At 38.4% G+C, this 18,024-nt stretch overlaps 1 protein-coding gene and 2 non-coding genes across 3 annotated transcripts; 1 reads left to right on the top strand and 2 right to left on the bottom strand.

Annotated features, from left to right (window-relative positions):
* Nucleotides 1–2,485: 2,485 nt before the first annotated feature.
* LOC122657446 (probable protein phosphatase 2C 42) lies at nucleotides 2,486–16,230 on the top strand. The gene is made up of 4 exons (XM_043852151.1): nucleotides 2,486–2,913; nucleotides 4,212–4,579; nucleotides 12,595–12,831; nucleotides 15,985–16,230. Exons 1-4 carry the CDS (start codon nucleotides 2,610–2,612, stop codon nucleotides 16,195–16,197), a joined length of 1,122 nt encoding a protein of 373 aa, XP_043708086.1. The 5' UTR covers nucleotides 2,486–2,609; the 3' UTR covers nucleotides 16,198–16,230.
* Nucleotides 16,231–16,965: 735 nt separating this feature from the next.
* On the bottom strand, nucleotides 16,966–17,056 carry LOC122660618. The gene has a single exon (XR_006332729.1). It is a non-coding gene; the product is annotated as a small nucleolar RNA snoR118 (small nucleolar RNA).
* An 85-nt stretch (nucleotides 17,057–17,141) lies between these two features.
* On the bottom strand, nucleotides 17,142–17,214 carry LOC122660670. Its single transcript, XR_006332772.1, has one exon. It is a non-coding gene; the product is annotated as a small nucleolar RNA R66 (small nucleolar RNA).
* Between the last annotated feature and the right edge of the window lie 810 nt (nucleotides 17,215–18,024).

Below are 18,024 nucleotides of genomic sequence, written 5' to 3' on the forward strand. Positions count from 1 at the left end.
TCCAGATGAGCGGTGTGGTGGGCTGATGTGGTCATTATAACCATTAAGATAAGGATTCGGTTCGTCTACGGTCTAGGGTTAGGTGGCCATCATGCTACACTCAACTCACTGGCTGCCACATGGATTTCATGTCGATCCAACGGTTAGTAGACAAGCTCAATTCAAAATTCAAAATTCAAAATTGTCATTTAAAACTTAAAAAATGCCAGACTATCGAGGAGCTCGTCTACTAACCATTGGATCAACATGAAATTTATTTGACTGACCGTGTGTTGAGCGCAGCACGACGGCCACTCAACCCCAGGCCACAGACGAACTCGATCCTTAAGATAGACAAATCACTCCTTGATTGTTTATATGTCAACTTTGTTACCCATCTCAACCAAATAGCTGATCATCTAGTAGTCTTTTCCTTGTATTTTCGAAGCCAACCTTGTAGTAAAAGTAACTTTAATCACCGAAATCTAACCAAACTTGAGCTATTGATGGTGACACATACTATAATGCTTTGGCACTAAAATTTAAATATATATATATGCACCGAAATGTGATGTGAACTTATGAACAAATATTGAGCACAAAGCTATGAGGTTGCAATTAAAATTGGTCAAAACTGTTAGTCAAGGGGTGTCTCATCAGTTTTGAACTTGTGATTGAACCTAATATTCTCTATGTTGTTGAAGATCCTGATTTGAGGAAGAATTTTGGTTTCGACTTGAACCTAGGCCTAACTCCTACCCCAATCAAGGCAAACCAAACCATTATTCTACTTGGGCTTGGTGGATTTTGGATTACTTTGTAGTTAATTTGGATCTTTAGGTCGTGTTTGCCAGCATTTTCACTTGGGCTCCATTTGTTTCAATGAAAATTTTACTTGAAAATTTTTCACTCCAAAATATTTTAAATGTTGAAAAGTGTTTTTACCATGTAAAATCTTACATTTACGATGTAAAAATATCGGGTAAAATTTTTCAAGTAAAATTTTATGTCGAAACAAATGGAGCCTTCATGAAAGTGTTTTTGCACTAAGAGTGTTTGAGCCATGTGTGGTTAGGTTCCATTGCCTAAAGTGGAATGAAGGGTTGTTTTAGAGTTCAAAAAAGGACGAGAGGGGAGGGGAGGAAAGAGAATGCCGGTTAGTCATGTCTTGTATGTCCCTCCCTACTACCATACACATGGTTGGCAAAATGACCACTCCGCCCCACATGTTTGATGTCTGAGCATGTGTTCCCATCGGCTCCCCTACCAGCATGGAGGTCACATGAACGTTGCTCAGTCGTATACCTCTACACCTATACACCTTGTCGGCAAAATGATCACCCCGCCCCACATGTTGGATGTCTTGGTGTGTGTTCCCATTGGTCCTCGTGCCAACGCAAAGGCCATGTGATCAAGAAGTATTTTCTCTCCCATTTAAAATGTTTATTTATTTCTACTCTAAAGGCTTGGTTTACTTTGTGAGAGTTAAAAAAGATTGATACTATCGAACTAGCAAAGGGTGTCAATTGCACATTGAAACCATTTATCTAAATCAAAATGGATTAACCAATTACTAATCTGTTCAATTTTGGTTTACCGTACCAAAAAATTTTGGTTTTATAAATTAAAATCGTTTATTAAGTTATTTGATTCAGTTTTGAAGCCATGAAAGCTGTTATATTAATGAGCCAATTATAAATACTAATCCAACTGAAAAGCATTCTTTATTAATTGATTTTGATTTGAAACTGATTAATTGGAACCGAATTGATTAGCACCCTTAAACATGCTTCCCCTGTTTTTCTCCCTAGGGCATGTTTTAGTACACAGTATCAGAACGGGTATCGATAACACACAAAACCAATAAGATATCGATACGGTATCAGTCTTGATCGGTTGTATCAGACAAAATTACTCCTGAAATTCCTTAAAAATGAGTTTTTTGACCATTTTACCCCTTGTCCGTACCGTGTTACCAATATGGTATCGATACAATATTGATATCAATGACTAATAAAATCGATACGTATCATCCGATACAATATCGATACTTAGAACCATGCTCTTGGAGTCTCAGGGAAGTTTTTTTTTTTCAGAAAAAAGAATGAAGGAAAAGAAAGAGAAAGCGAAGAAGGAAAAGGGGAGGAAAAGTGAAGGAAGTTAAAACCGATACGTATCGCCCGATATAATACCGATACTTAAAACCATGCTCTTGGAGTCTTGGGGAAGTTTTTTTTTTTCAAAAAAACGAATGAAGGAAAAGAAAGAGAAAGCGAAGAAGGAAAAGGGGAGGAAAAGTGAAGGAAGTTGTCGTTCCGGTAGAGATTGCCAATGGGATGAATAGACAGAAATGGGGTTTGAAAACAACACCCAACAAAAGGCTTCCCCACGCCATCTTCTCCAAACCGAATAAGCACATTCCTCTGTTCCTCTTCCACCGAACATCTCTCTCTCTCTCTCTCTCTCTCTCTTTCTTTCTCTCTCTTTCTCTCTGTGTCTGTCTTTACTCGGATTCCTTACCCTTAATATGCGCAGTAGCAGAGTTGTCCCTTTCTCTGTGCCTCCATCAGTATACTAGGGCTTGGGTTCGTATCGGGGTGTAAGGGGTTTGGGTCCCTGAGAGATGTGGGATGCTTGGAGATTTCATGAACCACTTTTCCCGCTGTTGTTGGAAGCCCTTTGGCGTCAATGTTGATGGTTCTGCTACTGTTGTTGCTGGGCGTGAAGGTAGAGATGGCCTTCTCTGGTTCCGTGACATTGGTCGTCATTCCTTCGGTGATTTCTCCATGGCCGTCGTTCAAGCCAACCAGGTGCTTGAAGACCAGAGCCAGATCGAGTCTGGTCCTTTTGGCACTTTTGTCGGCGTCTATGATGGTCACGGTGGCCACAACGCCGCTCGTTACGTCTGCGACCACCTCTTCCGCCATTTTCAAGGTTCTTATTCGTTCTATCGGTTCCGTCTTTCCTTTCTCTCCTCCCCCCCCCCCCCCACCTCAATCCCTCCCGTTAGTTGTCTTTTTCGATCTATCATGAACTTCACTCTCCATACTTTGTATTACACTTAGCTTTGACGAATTGATTGTAATTAATGCAACAAAATAGCGCACGCTTCGGTAACCACCAGTTGGACTTTGGGTTCTCAACTGGTATTAAACTGCTACATTGATTGTCGATGGAAACTCACACTCTTTCAATTAAAAGATGATCATATTGAAATCCCATAACTCCCTTTTCACAGTAAACGGACGGATTGGCCAAATGCTGAATTTTTATGCTAGAAAGTAGAAACCTTAAATTATGCCATGGTAGAGTAGATTTCCTTAGTTTTCTTTCTTGTTTTCTCCATTCTTTAAAGATACATATTTGGCATTAAATATTAAGCTTTCCTGCTACCAAATTGTGAGTGATATCTTATTAAATTGCATGCAGTTATGAGTTTTATTTTGTAGCCCCCAAAGTTAGAAATTTCAAAATCTTGCCGTCTGAGGTGCTGTTATTTATTCCTGAATGTATCATATCTTTTGGTAGTCTTCATTTCATCTTGATTTTCAGTTTTTGTTAACTTATATTTTTTTCTTGTTGACCTTATCTTGCAGACAAGTCTCCTCGACTAGCATCTGTATAAGGGATCTTCTAATTGTGCAGAGTAGAGCAAATGCGTGTTTTTCTTTTTCATTTTTAGGATAAAGTTAGAATTTTGGACTGACTGGTTTAAGAGTCGTATTGGGTTGAACCTTTAAGACTCAAATGACGTGGAGAAAATTGTCTTACTAGTTACTAGAGAGCCTTATCATTTCCTGGTCCTTACACCGATGCCCTTCATTGATACAGCTTATTGGTTTGTGTACATGCCAAGTACAATAATAGAATGCTAGAAGCTAGATATTTTGTGTAATAATTGGGCAGTCCACTAGTACATTTGAACCTTTTGTGACTACCCTTTATTCAAACTAATATACTTCTCCGTTATCAACAGAAAAAAAGAACTTGGAGTGAGTTTAAACATGAAAAATGAACATTTGTTCCTCCCCTCCCCCCCCCCCCCCCTCCCTCCCTCTTAAGAATATTTTTTTAAAATAAATCTTGATCCACTTTCCTTTACTCCCTAGACTGGCCAAATGGAACACATGTTGAACTGTTTTTTTTTTGGCCATTGGATTATTTTGGCTTCTCGTTAAAGAAGAATCTTGTCTTAACATGTTTATGAAGTCTCACTAATCATGTTTATGCAGAGATATCAGCACAGGCCCAAGGTGTGACATGTGAGACCATTAGGAGAGCTTTTCTTCAAACAGAAGAAGGGTTCACAGCCCTTGTTTCTGAGTTATGGGATACTCAACCTCAGATGGCAACAGTTGGGTCATGCTGTCTAGTTGGAGTGATATCTCAGCGGACCCTCTATGTGGCAAATCTAGGAGATTCCCGTGTTGTTCTTGGAAAAAGAGTTGGAAACACCGATGGTGTTGCTGCCATACAATTATCAACTGAACACAATGCTAACCTGGAGAGCGTGAGACAGGAACTCAAAGAATTGCACCCAGATGACCCTCAAATAGTTGTCCACAAACATGGAGTTTGGAGAGTAAAAGGCATTATTCAGGTTAGTTCATGATACATTTTTTTCCCCTTCTGTTTCTTCTGCCTGCAATTCTCAGAGGCTTTGATAAACTGTTCCTAGCCTGTAGCATTTTAATTTCCAAAATAAATTGTCTATAGCATATGGTATATAATTGCTCTTGACAATTAGATGACCCACATTCCCTCTTACGGACATAAGGAAGTTCTTTTAAATTTGAAAATATTCCTAGACCATAGACAGGTTTTTGGAAAATTTATATAGGAACATGCCTTAAATTTCTAGAGAACATAACAATTTTAAAAGCATTGTAAAGGAAAGGGGGGATCTGATGCAGCCATGATGCCTCCAGATAGGGATGTCAATCGGTTGGTTTCACTGGTTTCGGTGTGAGAACGAGTGAGTCCAAAACATGATCCAATAAGTGTGTTCCGGTTTCAGTTTCTCTTATTGGTTTACTATCGGTTTGGTTTCCATTTTACCATGTAATATATTCAGAAGTACTAAAAAAAAAAAACAAAAAAAAACAAAGTGTGTTTTATGATTTTTGGGCTGGTATTGGTTTCTTATTGGGTCGTATCGTTTTTGGTCCGGTTTTTTAGTTTAGTTCGGTGTCTTATCAATTTCTCTGGAGACTGGTTTGGATTCGGTGTCACAAAATCCCAGTCCGAAACATGATCCAGTAAGCGCATATCGGGTTCTGTTCGGGCTAGATTTTGACACCCCTATGACTCCAGCCATTAGTGCTCCCATGCCATCACAAACATTTAATGTCCACGCCACTTTTCCCCTCTCTTCCAACAGCTCCTATCTCTTCTTCTTGTTTTCTTTCTTTCTTTCTTCTTTATGTATGTAATGTATTCCTTGAGAAAGTTAGTTTTGGAACCCCCATTATTGTGTATGAACCTTGAGTTTGCTTTGAGAGTTGAGTGAGTCTTCTTTTTGTTGGGTGAGTGATTCCCAAACCATCCACCAATTCTTGTATGCTCCTTCCTTATTAATGAAATTCTTCTAATTTCTTTCTTCTATTTCTATTTTCATTACCCTTTGAGCTTGGCCTATATCAACTTGCCATCAGAGCAGGTTTTGATTCTTGTGGAAAATTAGTGTACTAAGTCTATCCAAAATCAAGAAGCACACTCAACAATGGAGAACAGGGTCAGCGATCGATTCATTGCTTCAATCACTGCTTCAGACTCGAGGACGAGTTTTTTAAAAACGGGGGAGAATGATGCAACCATGATACCTCCAACCATTAATGCTCCCATGACATCACAAGCATTTAATGTCCAATCCACTTTCCCCCTCTCTTCTTCTTCTTGTTTTCTTTCTTTCTAAATCTTTTTACACACACACACACACACACACACACATATATATATATAATGTTATTCCATTGAGAAATGTAATTTTGGAGAGGCCCTTCTCAAGTTCATAATCGCAATACCCGCACACTACCTGACCGATGTAGGACTAAACCCCCTATTCTTGGCCATGGAGCCCACTCACTACATCAAGAGTCCTTGTACCCAAATACAAGTAATTGTCAACAATAACAATGTGATAATGACAATTTGACACTAATGTGGTAGGAGTTGTGCTTCTACATTAGATCTAGGGAGGGATTAAAGGGATTTATATGGGAGTTGGTTATAGTCTTTTGGAATTTGAGGCTAGGTTTTGCAGAATAATGATGTGGAACACAAAGACTGCTAGGATTCAGATTTGGGCAGTGCAACTAGGATTATAAGAATTGTTCAATGGATACGTTTTGATGTCCTAGCTAGAGATTACTAAATTAGGTTTTAAGGATAGAAAAGTTAATGGACCACTTGGTTGAAGGAATACAGTTAAAGAAATGTTGATTCCAAGGTTTTAAAATTGGATCAGAATTGGCCGACCACAATCCTGATCCGATTTTGTGATGCTTCCGGGTCGATTCAGATCAGAATTAAATCGGAATCAATGGAGATCAATTCCATACCCACTTCCAAGTTCTTAAACTTTGGTTGAGTCCAGGATTATTGAGATTTTTTTGAAGGGTCTTGATGGTATTTCCGACTGGACGATAGTAGGACAATATGCAGGAAGTACTTCCAGAGTAATGTGGAGTTAGAGCTTAGATGAGCAGGTTAGGATTAAAGGAATGAGTGTTTCACTCATGTTCTGGTTTGATAAATGAATATAAATATCAAGAAAGACCCAAAAACAATCAGTTAAAAAGACAGTGTTACGAGTTGAATAGGCTTCTAGTGATTAAATTAACTCCTACCTCTTTATCATCCACTGGGCTCCTTGGTTCATCACAAAACAATAACGGAAAAAAATAATAATAATAATTGTTGAAGTGTATCGAGAATATAGGGCTGTGGGTGCTCTTGATTAGAATATTCCTTATTCTAATCGAGATCCCTACTCCTCTATTTGTCTCCTTTGATGTTTGTGATTAGGGTTAACCTAGTTTGATTCCTATTGTAACTATGATTCTTAATTTGGGATTCCTAGTAGGATTAGGAGTCCTCTCTCTATTGTAATCTGTTTCTATATAAGTAAAGGCACTGTGGGGGGACTGCCAACTTCTCATTCATCTCTAGACAGCCCCCCCCCCCCCTTCCTCTTCTCCATCCTCTCGCCTCTGGTTAGTTAGGGTTTCTGATCTGCTACAATAACCAATCAAACAACTCAGCAACAGCAAGAAATTAAACACTAAAGAATATGGTGTTGAAGACTTCTATATACAGTATTGCTTGGAAGACTCCTAATGTGACCCATGCTTGGTCTCACCAAATTGGGCCCTTAGAAATGTCGAACTACTAAACCAGAACTTTCTTCAAAATGAACCCTATATAAATCAAACTACAGTGGCACCAAGGGCAGACCTTTTGTGAATCAACTGTAGACCCAAAAGGACAATTACAAAGTTGTCTTTGAGATATCAAAATCTGATGAAATAAGTAAAACAATAATAGGGACCAATCTAAGAGTGCTTTCCCCATAAACCATACTGAAGTAGTGAGCTGGACCCACTTGTGGACCATTTGGCCCCAAACAAGATTCAAATGCAAACCCAATAATTTGCTGAAGTCAAAGCTGATGACATGCAAAAGTAAAACTTAAATAGAAACAAAAAATACTCAAAGACCAATTAAGATTATTGGCCTCCTTTCATATTGAAGTGTTGACTGGCAACATTACTGGTCTCATGTTGCCAGACACAAACATCAACCCTACTCCAATGGTTGGGGTCATTTGTTGTCCTGTTTAAGGCAAAATCTCAATATATTGCCAGTGACATGGCAAAACAGGAGTAATCTCAGAACAAAACCGCTGCACCTCATAAATTGAGCTCTTCTTCATGACGATGTAGTTAGCTGGACCACCCACTGGCGGTTTCATGTGGCCTGACACTATTTGGTTAATTGGTTATCCTCAATTTCAAAATCCAGCAGTTTGATGTCCTGCATCGAATGTTGTCCAGTTACACTTGCAGTCCTGAGCCGCACGTGAGGCTTTAAAGTTGAAACAGCGAGGTTAATTAGTTAATATTTGTGCTATACCTTTAAAGCTCTTCCACTGTAAAGTATTTTTCTGAAATTTAAGGTTTTAATATGTGGACTCGGTACCAGCATGCCCTTGATAACTGCCATGTGGCAGCCCAGTTGGGGTTCAAATTTGGTGGACATGTTGTCCGTATCATCGTCTATCCATGATCAAAATTCTAGATCAATCTGAAAATCTTATTTGTCATTATAGAGGTCTAAAATATTTCAATAAGTCTAGGAAGTGAACTCAGAAGAACATTGAAACATCAAGGGGGAAAGTACATGCATGGTGATTCATATGATTGAGAGGACATAGAGGGACCCAAATCTATCCAACAATCAGCCTGTCAAATCATCATTCCGTATGGCTGAAAAGCTAGAGCTCTTTGCTCAACCATAATTTCAGTTTTTTTGGAGGATACAGTCAGCTAATTCTGCAGCTGATGAATTGGCTAAGGCTGAGGCTTCAAGAGATGCTTGTGTTTCTGTCCATTTCTATTTGAATAGTCTTTGTTTAGGTCTTCCAACCATTTCTGGTTGGAGGTAGAGTAGATAGCTAGAACGAGAGAAATGAAGACTGCCTACTAATTGAAGATGGTAGAGTACCAGAAAGGAATGAGGATATTAAGGAGAGATGAATAGAGTATTTCCACAGCCTACTAATTGAAGTCATTCTAAGTAATAGGGCCCTAGAAGGCTGCGTTACTCATCTAGACGCTACATTTGCTAGATATATGCAAATTTAGGGTGTCTGAAGTTAAAGAAGCTTTAAGAAAGATGAAAGTAAAGGCTCCAGGCCTAGACTGGGTCTCAATAGAAGTATGGAAGAGCTTAGAAATATGTGGTTTATCATGGCTAACCAAACTGTTTAATAACATTATGAGCTCAAGGAAAATGCCAGATGAATGGAGGAGAAGCATTGTGGATCTAATTACAAAAATAAAGGCGATATTCAGAGCTGCAATAACTATAGAGGCATAAAACTAATGAGTCATATCATGAAGTTATGGGAGAGGGTTATTGAAACCCACTTGAGAAAAAAACTACTATTTCGGAGAACCAATTTGGTTTTATGCCAAGAAGATCCACGATGGAAGCTATATTCTTACTTAGGAGGCTCAAAGATTTAGAGAGGGCAAAAAGGATCTCCATATAGTTTTTATTTACCTAGAAAAAGCATACAACAAAGTCCCTAGAGAGTTATTCTACCATAAACTAGAGAATAGAAGGGTTTCAAGATATGTATGATGGTGTGGTGACTAGCGTAAGAACTGTGGTTGGGGGAGGGGTCAAGGTAGTGAATTCCCAATTACAATTGGGTTACATCAAGGATCAGCCTTAAGTCTTTATTTGGTTGCGCTTATCATGGATGATTTAACCAGAGACATTCAAGATGAGGTTCCTTGGTGCATGCTTTTTGCTGATGATACTGTCTTGGTGGATGAGACAAAAGCAAGGATTAACTCCAAGTTGGAGTTGTGGAGATCAATCTTGGAATCAAAAGGTTTGAAGATGAGTAGAACAAAGATAGAGTATATGGTGTGTAACTTTAGTTACATTAGAACGGTTAATGAGATGGTGAAAATTGATGAGAGTGAGATTCCACAAAGTGAGTATTTTAGGGCTCAATCATAAATAAAGAAGGTGATATAGAGGATGATGTTGCTCATAGAATTAAAATAGGATGGTTGAAGTGGTGAGGTGTGTCTTGAGTGTTGTGTGATCGGCGTATTCCTTTAAATCTTACAGTAAAATTTTATCTTTCATGCGACCGACTATGATATATGGTATATGGTGCAGAATGTTGGCAGTTAAGGAGAGTCAAATAGCTAAACCAAGTGTAGCGGAGATGGGGATGTTGAGATGGATGTGTGGCAAAACTAGGAAGGATAAGGTAAGGAATGATTATATTAGAGCTGATCAAGGTTCAAGAACTCGGTTTCGGTACAGGTTTCGTCCAGCCAAAAAACGAGTTGGGCAGAGATCTCAGCGAGTTGGTGTAATATTTTTTATTCGAAGGCTGGTTTCGGTGGGTTTTAGACCTTGTTTGGGCCTGAAACTTGGTACGCAGCCTATTTTAGGCCATTTAAAACACAATGGCATTGTCAGATTTTGCAAAATCAAAGTCCAAATAGGAGTTTCACTTCGGACCCTAAGGTGGTAGGTGACGACGTACTAATAGGACCTATTCTACACATAATTTAGTAATTGAAAGCAATCAAATCATACAATTAATATAAAACAACTTCAATAAACATTACAAATGTAAAAGTATACAATACATCAATCTTAACATATTACATATATCTGTATCATAAACTCATCGTCGAAAATCCTATAAAAATCAGGTCAAATGCACACTTCTTTATCGAGTTCACCAAGACAGTCGAGTCTTGGAAAGATCTTGACTATCTCGATCGAGTACATTATAAAGGTAAGTTTGGTCCAAATCTCGGTCGAACCGAGATCTCGACCGAGTTGGGGTAATATTTCATTTTGCCTCAAGTCTCGTCTCACTTTTTTTAAAAAGAGATATTACCGAGATCTCGGCAAGTTCTTGAACTATGGAGCTGATTTGGGAGTAGCTCCAATACATGATAAGCTAAGAGAAAGTCGTTTGAGGAGGCATGGCCATGTGCAACGAAGGCCTTGGGATGCTCCAGTACGAAAGAGTGATTTGATTCAGATTAAAGGAGCTAAAAGTGCCAGGAGTTGGCCTAAAATATCCATCGGAGAAGTGGTGAGGAAAGACATGCTTAGCTTAGGACTTGTATCATGTATGACTTCGAATAGAGCTAATTGGAGAGCAAGGATCCATGTAGCCGACCCCATTTAGTTGGAATAAGGTTATGTTGTTGGTGGTGACATTGTATGGTAGCGTTGTTTTCCCTCTTCCCCTTTGTCTATTTAAGATCTGTTTAATCACAAAAAAAAAAAGTGGTTGGATTGATGGAAAGGGCTCATACTCCAAGCATGATGGAACCTTTTCTCTTCATACAGTACTACGACCGAGGTTTATTGAGTACCATATGTCCACTTATAATCTAAAATTAACTTAGTAAGTCATGTTTATCCTGGTTCTTTCCTCATCTGAGACTGCCAGTCTCTCCCAAAATATGCCATGTACTTGAGTGAACTGATTTAAGGAAAAGCAAAATGGCTAAAAAATAAAATAAAAACAAAACATCAGGTTATCTCTTTTAGGGAAAAAATGTTCTTTCATCTCTCCATGACACAGCGGCAAGAAAAACTTGGCATAAACTCATGAAGGACTTCTTATTAGAATGATGAGGATATTGCAGTTCCTTCCAATTTTTCGGGCCCAAATCTAGGGCTGTAAATGGATAACCAAAAATCCGAATTCGATCCACATCCGTATCCGTTTAGGGGCATCCATATTCGTTTAGAGATATCCCGAAAAAAATCCGAATACTTAATTATAAAAAATTAAATAAATAACGATCTTTGGGGTTTTTGAAGATTCAACAGGTTCTAGAATATGAGGAAAAGAGAATCATGATCTAAAACTATGGATTGAGAGTGAATTGTTTCCACTAGGGGGAGGAAGGTTCGAGTTACACAAGGCAGAGGTGTAAACGGATGGCCGAAAATCCCAATTCGATCCGCATCTGAATCCGTTTAGAGGTATCCGTTTTCGACTAGGAAATATCCAAATCTGATTACATCCGATCCGTATCCGAGCCGAATCCGATCCGTTTACAGGCCTACCCAAATCCCTTCAATCCATCGGTTTATGTTTTAAAATATTAAAATGGAACCTTATCCCTTGAAGAACAAACTAATAACCTTTTTCAAATTTCAAGTCAACTTAGTTAAAACTGCTTGAGAATAAAAATACTATGATCCCATGGCTTGTCTGACGATCTGAATATAGTTTATATATTAATGTAGAAACAAATAACTCATGCTAAACACGGGAGCCTTGTGCACTGGGTACAGCCTAAAAACGAATAACTCATGCTATTTCATTTAAAATCCAAATTAGTGTAATGGCAAATTTTATGATTTAACCTTGGTTTACTATCTTGGGGCAGTTACTCAGCCAGTTTAAAAAATTAAAAGTCACTTTTTCCATCAAGAAGAGGGGTGAAAAAAAATTCATGCAGCCCCTATCCAAAAATTTGTTCTGGTTTCTCACCTAGTTTTTTTTTTTATTAGTAAAAACTAATAAAAACTTGAAAGGTTGGTTTCTCCCCTAATTCAGCATCCTCAGCCAGGTCCAAGTCAAATTAATGATAATTGTGCATGCTAGAATTTGGTTTTTTGTTACCACATATTTGAATGGACAACTTGAAGAAAGTGAGTCTCCCATACATAGATCTATCTATACATGAAGTACGGATATATACTGAGACCGCAAGCATTTCAGTTTCATCATGTTTTCATTTCTATTGAGTTTTCATGAATTGTCATGAATTTGGTCCTTCCTGAATTGTGAGATTTGTGCCATCAATACAATTACTGAATTTGATGCAGGTTTCTAGATCTATGGGTGACGTATATATGAAACATGCCCAGTATAACAGGGAACCAATCAATGGGAAATTCAGGCTTTCTGAACCAATGAACATGCCCATTGTGACTGCCAATCCATCTATTATCACTCATAATCTTCAACCGGATGATTCTTTCCTTATATTTGCTTCTGATGGTCTATGGGAACACTTGAGCAATGAAAAAGCTGTGGATATTGTCCACAATCACCCATGTGAAGTAAGTTTCTCTTGTTATAATTCTTATTGTGATCAATGTCTTCTGCATGAAAAAAATTATTCTTTGATATGCTGATCATGAAACTGCTTTAGATATTTTATTTTCTATTGTGGAGGTTCTGTCTTTTAGTGTCTATTGTCTGATCTCTTATTTCCTAGTTCTAGGAGGATCTCTGGTGCCTTTCTTACTTCTGATGTTGATCCGTCTTTACAAACTTCTAAATTCTGCTCTTGCACTCATTTGCACGTACATTCATATAAGGTTTTTCATAGTTGATTTCACATATCTGTGAAAATTAAAGCTGATTAGTCATGGTTGATATTGTGGATCTGGAGGTGAGACTGAGAAAAACACAGTAGGCTGTTTTTGCTAATCATAGTTGTACATGTTCTTTACTCATTGAAAGAAAGAAATGGAACTAGTACTATTTTGGATGGACATTGGTACTTCTCTGAGATAAACACCATCGCCTTTTCATTAATCACTTACGGAAGTACGAGATGTGTCTAATATTGTGATTTCATGCCTTTTCCGCCATCCCTAAGTAACCCAATATACCCCTTTTAAATTGGTCTGGAAATTCAGACTCCGTCTATGTACAAGGCTCTGGCTTGGGAGGTAAGTCATAAAAAGGTGATCACTTGTGATAGGCTGCAGAGGAGATTGAGGGGAAACTTTATGTTCCGTCAGGTTTGGCTCTTCTATTTGTTCAATGGGGAATTTGTTGGTCATCTCATTATCCGTTGTGATTCTCTCGGACAGTTTAGGCACATTTTGTGTCCTAATGCTAGTCCATTCCTCTTCCTGAGAGAGGAAAACTGATGAGGCGGTTTGTATTGGTGACAGTTTGGACAATTTGGGATGTAAGAGACAATAGGATGTGGGGTTGGGGGAGGCCAATTCAAGAGGCTGTGCACTATTTTGTTGATGGTCACATGGGCCATGACAGTTGAGGCCTTTGGTGGGATCTCAGGACATTATTTGTAAAGCATTGGACGCATATTGTCTCTTCCTTTGCTTTCTGTGTAAATAAAAATCATGGTTGGATCCCTCCTCAAAATCTTAAGCTTTATAGAGATGCTAGCTCTCTTGGCATTCTGGGCCCATTAGGTATTGGAGTAGTTTTTCAAGATCATGATTGTGTGGTTCTTTTAAGGCGGGCCTTGGCAGAACGGTAAGATTGCTCCATTGTGACCTGGTGGTCGTGGGTTCGAATTAGGAAACAGCTAGCGGAGCAAGGCTGTGTACATATCTGTCCCACTTCAGACCCCACAGTGGCAGAGCCTTGTGCACTGTGTACACCCTTTATGATGGTGTGTTTCTGTTGGCATCCTTAGATCTTATTGGGCTGGCAGATTCTAGTACATCAAAGCTTAAGGCTATTATCCATTGTTGGAGGGATATTATTGTAGTCTGTAGAGGGGGGGGGGGGAACTCTTAGTTATTCAAGATGAGTTGGCTAGGGGAGGGGAGTGGGTAGAAATTTTTTTTTTGTATGGGTTCCTACCCCTATGACTTAGTTCTCTTTCGGGTGCTGGGTCTTTGGCCTCTTGTTATTGTTGTTTTCAACGGTTCCTGTTGGAGCTGGGTTTGAGAATGAATTTTTGCCAATAGAGATTTAATCAGATGGGACCAGGGGTATGTAACTTGGATTTGTCATGTTTGATTCAAAGGATATTAATGATAATTTCATCAGAAAGTTGAAGTGAGGAGACCTTGTGTTGAACATAATCAAGGATGTAAAATTGAAGCTGGGTCGACCGCTGGGCTCTCTAAAATTATTGTAAAATGTCAGGGCTCCCAGGGGCAACTATCAGTTGAAAGTGTGGGAAGATTTAAAGCTTGAAGACAAATGCACTGTTTTTTAACATCAGAGAGGTTACTTGTGGGTCTAGGTGTCTTTGGGTTAATGAATTATTTTCCATCCATTACGGTGGTCTAACATAACCTTCTTCTACAGAAGCATTATAGAGTTCTCTCATGTACTCTGAATCCCTAGTATCTGTATCGATGGCACCAAACTGAAGGGGAGAAAAAGCCTCCCCCCTTCCCCCCCACCGTAAGAAAATGTGATGTGGTAATAAAAGGAAAATCTCTTAGACAATAAAGGGCAGGACCTTCCAATTCCTTAAACCTCTTACGATCATTACTTTTTAAATTTTACAAAACTGTAAGATATTATTGGATTACTCCTAGAAACTTTTCATTAGGATTTTCTCTATTGACCATTAGTACTGTCTGCATAACTCATTTCACCTTGATGTGTGACCGTTTGGATTTACCACGACAACAATTGCAGCACATAACTTCTCCAACAATTAGCCATAATGGTTCACTTACCCAAGTTTTTTAGGATTCAACAGTGAATTCTGTTTTATTCATTGAAGTGGGTGACTGATCTGGAACTCTGGAAGTCCTCAGCTTTGGAGTGCTTGTCAAGGAGAAATGTCAACAACCTAGACCAAAAAAAATAATTTTATTTTATTTTATTAATAAGATAAGATAAAATTAAATAAGCAGAGAGATAATATTGTTTACTTGGTTTGGAACTTAACAAGTTTACAATAGTCATCAGTTAGTACCAGATTTATTTTAAATTCAAGCCCCATTTTTGGAGCCATCAGGTTGCCTGAGATGATGGGATCGCCCCTTCCCACATAACTGAATGCATGTGTCTGAAATTATTTCTTTACTAGTGTAATTTTTTTAATTAAATTCTATAAATTGAAAATTTTGGATCAAGAGAAGATCAATGTTTATGTTCAAGTTTCAAAACTAATGCTTAGTTGCTGGGAATTCGCCGAGTCAGAGAGACTTTGATGACCCAAGGTTCATACTAGGGAAAGCCTTTCTTTTAAAACATGCAAGCAACTAAAAATCTGAAAGCACAAGGTGTTTGGTTTATTTTAAAAATTCCTCAACCTAGAATAAAAATGCTGAACAGAACAAACTGGTCTGGTCACAGTATGGTCTTTCAGCATCAAGTCCCTGACATTTAGATCTCTGGCAGGTTGCTAGCTAGCAGACGATGGCATAATTAAAACTGTCGTTGTGAACATAATGTGATGCTGTGCATTTGTTCCTTATAGGTGTAATAATCTGGATTCAAAAGTGATAGGAGTAGGGTATCTCATGGAACTTGTATTAATGCAGGGAAGTGCTAAAAGGCTCATCAAAGCTGCTCTTCAAGAAGCAGCTAGGAAACGAGAGATGCGTTACACAGATCTGACGAGGATCGATAAGAAGGTTCGACGCCATTTCCATGATGATATAACTGTGATTGTTTTATTCCTAAATCACGACCTTATTGCCCGAGGAATGGCACAAGGTCCTCCAATATCTGTTCGAAGTGCTTTGGAACACTGATGATCATTCGACACTTCCTTCTGATTTTGGTCATCAGCTTGTCATCAGCTTGAAGCCTGTTTTTAAGGTTCACTTAAGAATCCATATCACAGCAATAGATTGGTAGGAAGTGAAACTGACTAAGCATTTGCGTTGGAGGCAACCAGGGAGTTCAGGAGTTCTGATGGCGAGGATATTAATGCAATAATCCCAGAGACTTGTAATCTATAAAATGCAGTTCAAGGTTTTTTGAAATTCTACGATCTAGTCCATTAAAACTCTCGTTGTAATAGTTCTGTATTTGCATTCTTCTCATTACGTTCTTCATTTCTGCGATGAGGTTTGAGGTATTGGAACAAATCAGAATCAACAATTTTATGCTGATTTCTTGAGTAATGATGGCTGAATCGAATTGGTTGCATGATGCACTTTCCATTTCCTTGAACAATGAATGACAGTATAACAAAAGGCAAGGAATGATGGAATCTTCATCGTCCACTTTAATCACTTGGGAACCTGATTTTCAGAAATATTTGGGCAACACAAATTTAAGAATCAGATTACAACCGAAGCCGATTTCAAAAGGTTCCATATCCAAAAATACTGATCCATTTCGAAGGTATTTTGCCTTTCAAGTGAACAAATCAATAGTGAAAAACCTGCAGAACTACCAAAAATATAACTAGCGAAACAAAATGAGAAATTCTAACGAAAAAAACCAAGGAATGAGAAGGGAAATTACGGACTTTTAAATATAAAAAATGGGATGAAAAGTGTGATCTGTTGCAGATGTCAGAGATAGCTTTCTAGGCTGCATTTCCATCAATTATCGCAGATAATTAAAATCTGCTCAGAGCCCAGTGCATATTTCATCATCCTATCTAGATGAACCAAACCAACCCAAAAAGATCTTTAAAAATTTAATAAAAGCAAATAAAAAGCTGGGGGGAAAATACTGGAGTTGAGTCCTCAGACAAAATTGCTTGTATTTTTCATCAAGTAATGATCAGGTCTCAAAGATTTCATGCCATCATAGGACCCCTGGATGATTTTAATTAAATAACAAAAATTGAAGGAGAAAAGATATCGGAAGTGTAATTGAAAATCAGTATCAGATTTTAAGGGGTGAACAAAAAAAGAAAGAGATTTTGCAGAAAATTATTCGCTGCACCTGGAAAGAACACGAAGGAGAAGCGACTCAACTTCGCTGCAATCAATCTAAGCCTCTTTGACAACAAAAAGATGATGAAGGAGAACTCCCTTCAATCAAAGTATTATACTACTAAAGAAGGGGTCCTTCAAAAGGCTATTTGTATTTCATCGAAAACAAGAGAAACCTCCAAACGATAACGGAGATTGAAACATAAAAGAAACCTTGAAATCATCATTTCTAATAATTCTACGCGATAACTCACGAACTACTTCCTAAAAAAAACCCTAATTTGGAAAAACAGAGAACGTGAATACTGAAAACCTATAACGCATCCTGTGAAAGTCTGATGTTTATGCTTTCCCTTTGGTTTCTTCGCTTATATATATCTGGCAGATTAGGGTTTCCGCCATAGGGAGGGCTTCATTTTCAGTTTCACAATTACTAAAACACCCAATTTTTTAAGTAAATTGACGACAAAACATCACCGTGCGTCCAACCGTTGGATGGGGGAGAGAGGGACACGTTTGCCTCCACCTTCATCCAACGGTTGAAAGGCACGATCAGTTCATAAAAATTAGATTTTTTTTTTTAATTTTTTGAGAAAAGTTCTCTAGGGGCAATGTACTGGATCAGGATCGTCTCCAGGGAGGCTAGCGCCCAAGGGGCATCCAATGGTTGAACTGTGCCGCACATAT

This window comes from Telopea speciosissima, chromosome 4, assembly GCF_018873765.1.
Source record: "Telopea speciosissima isolate NSW1024214 ecotype Mountain lineage chromosome 4, Tspe_v1, whole genome shotgun sequence".
In the NCBI taxonomy this organism is placed as follows: Eukaryota; Viridiplantae; Streptophyta; class Magnoliopsida; order Proteales; family Proteaceae; genus Telopea; species Telopea speciosissima.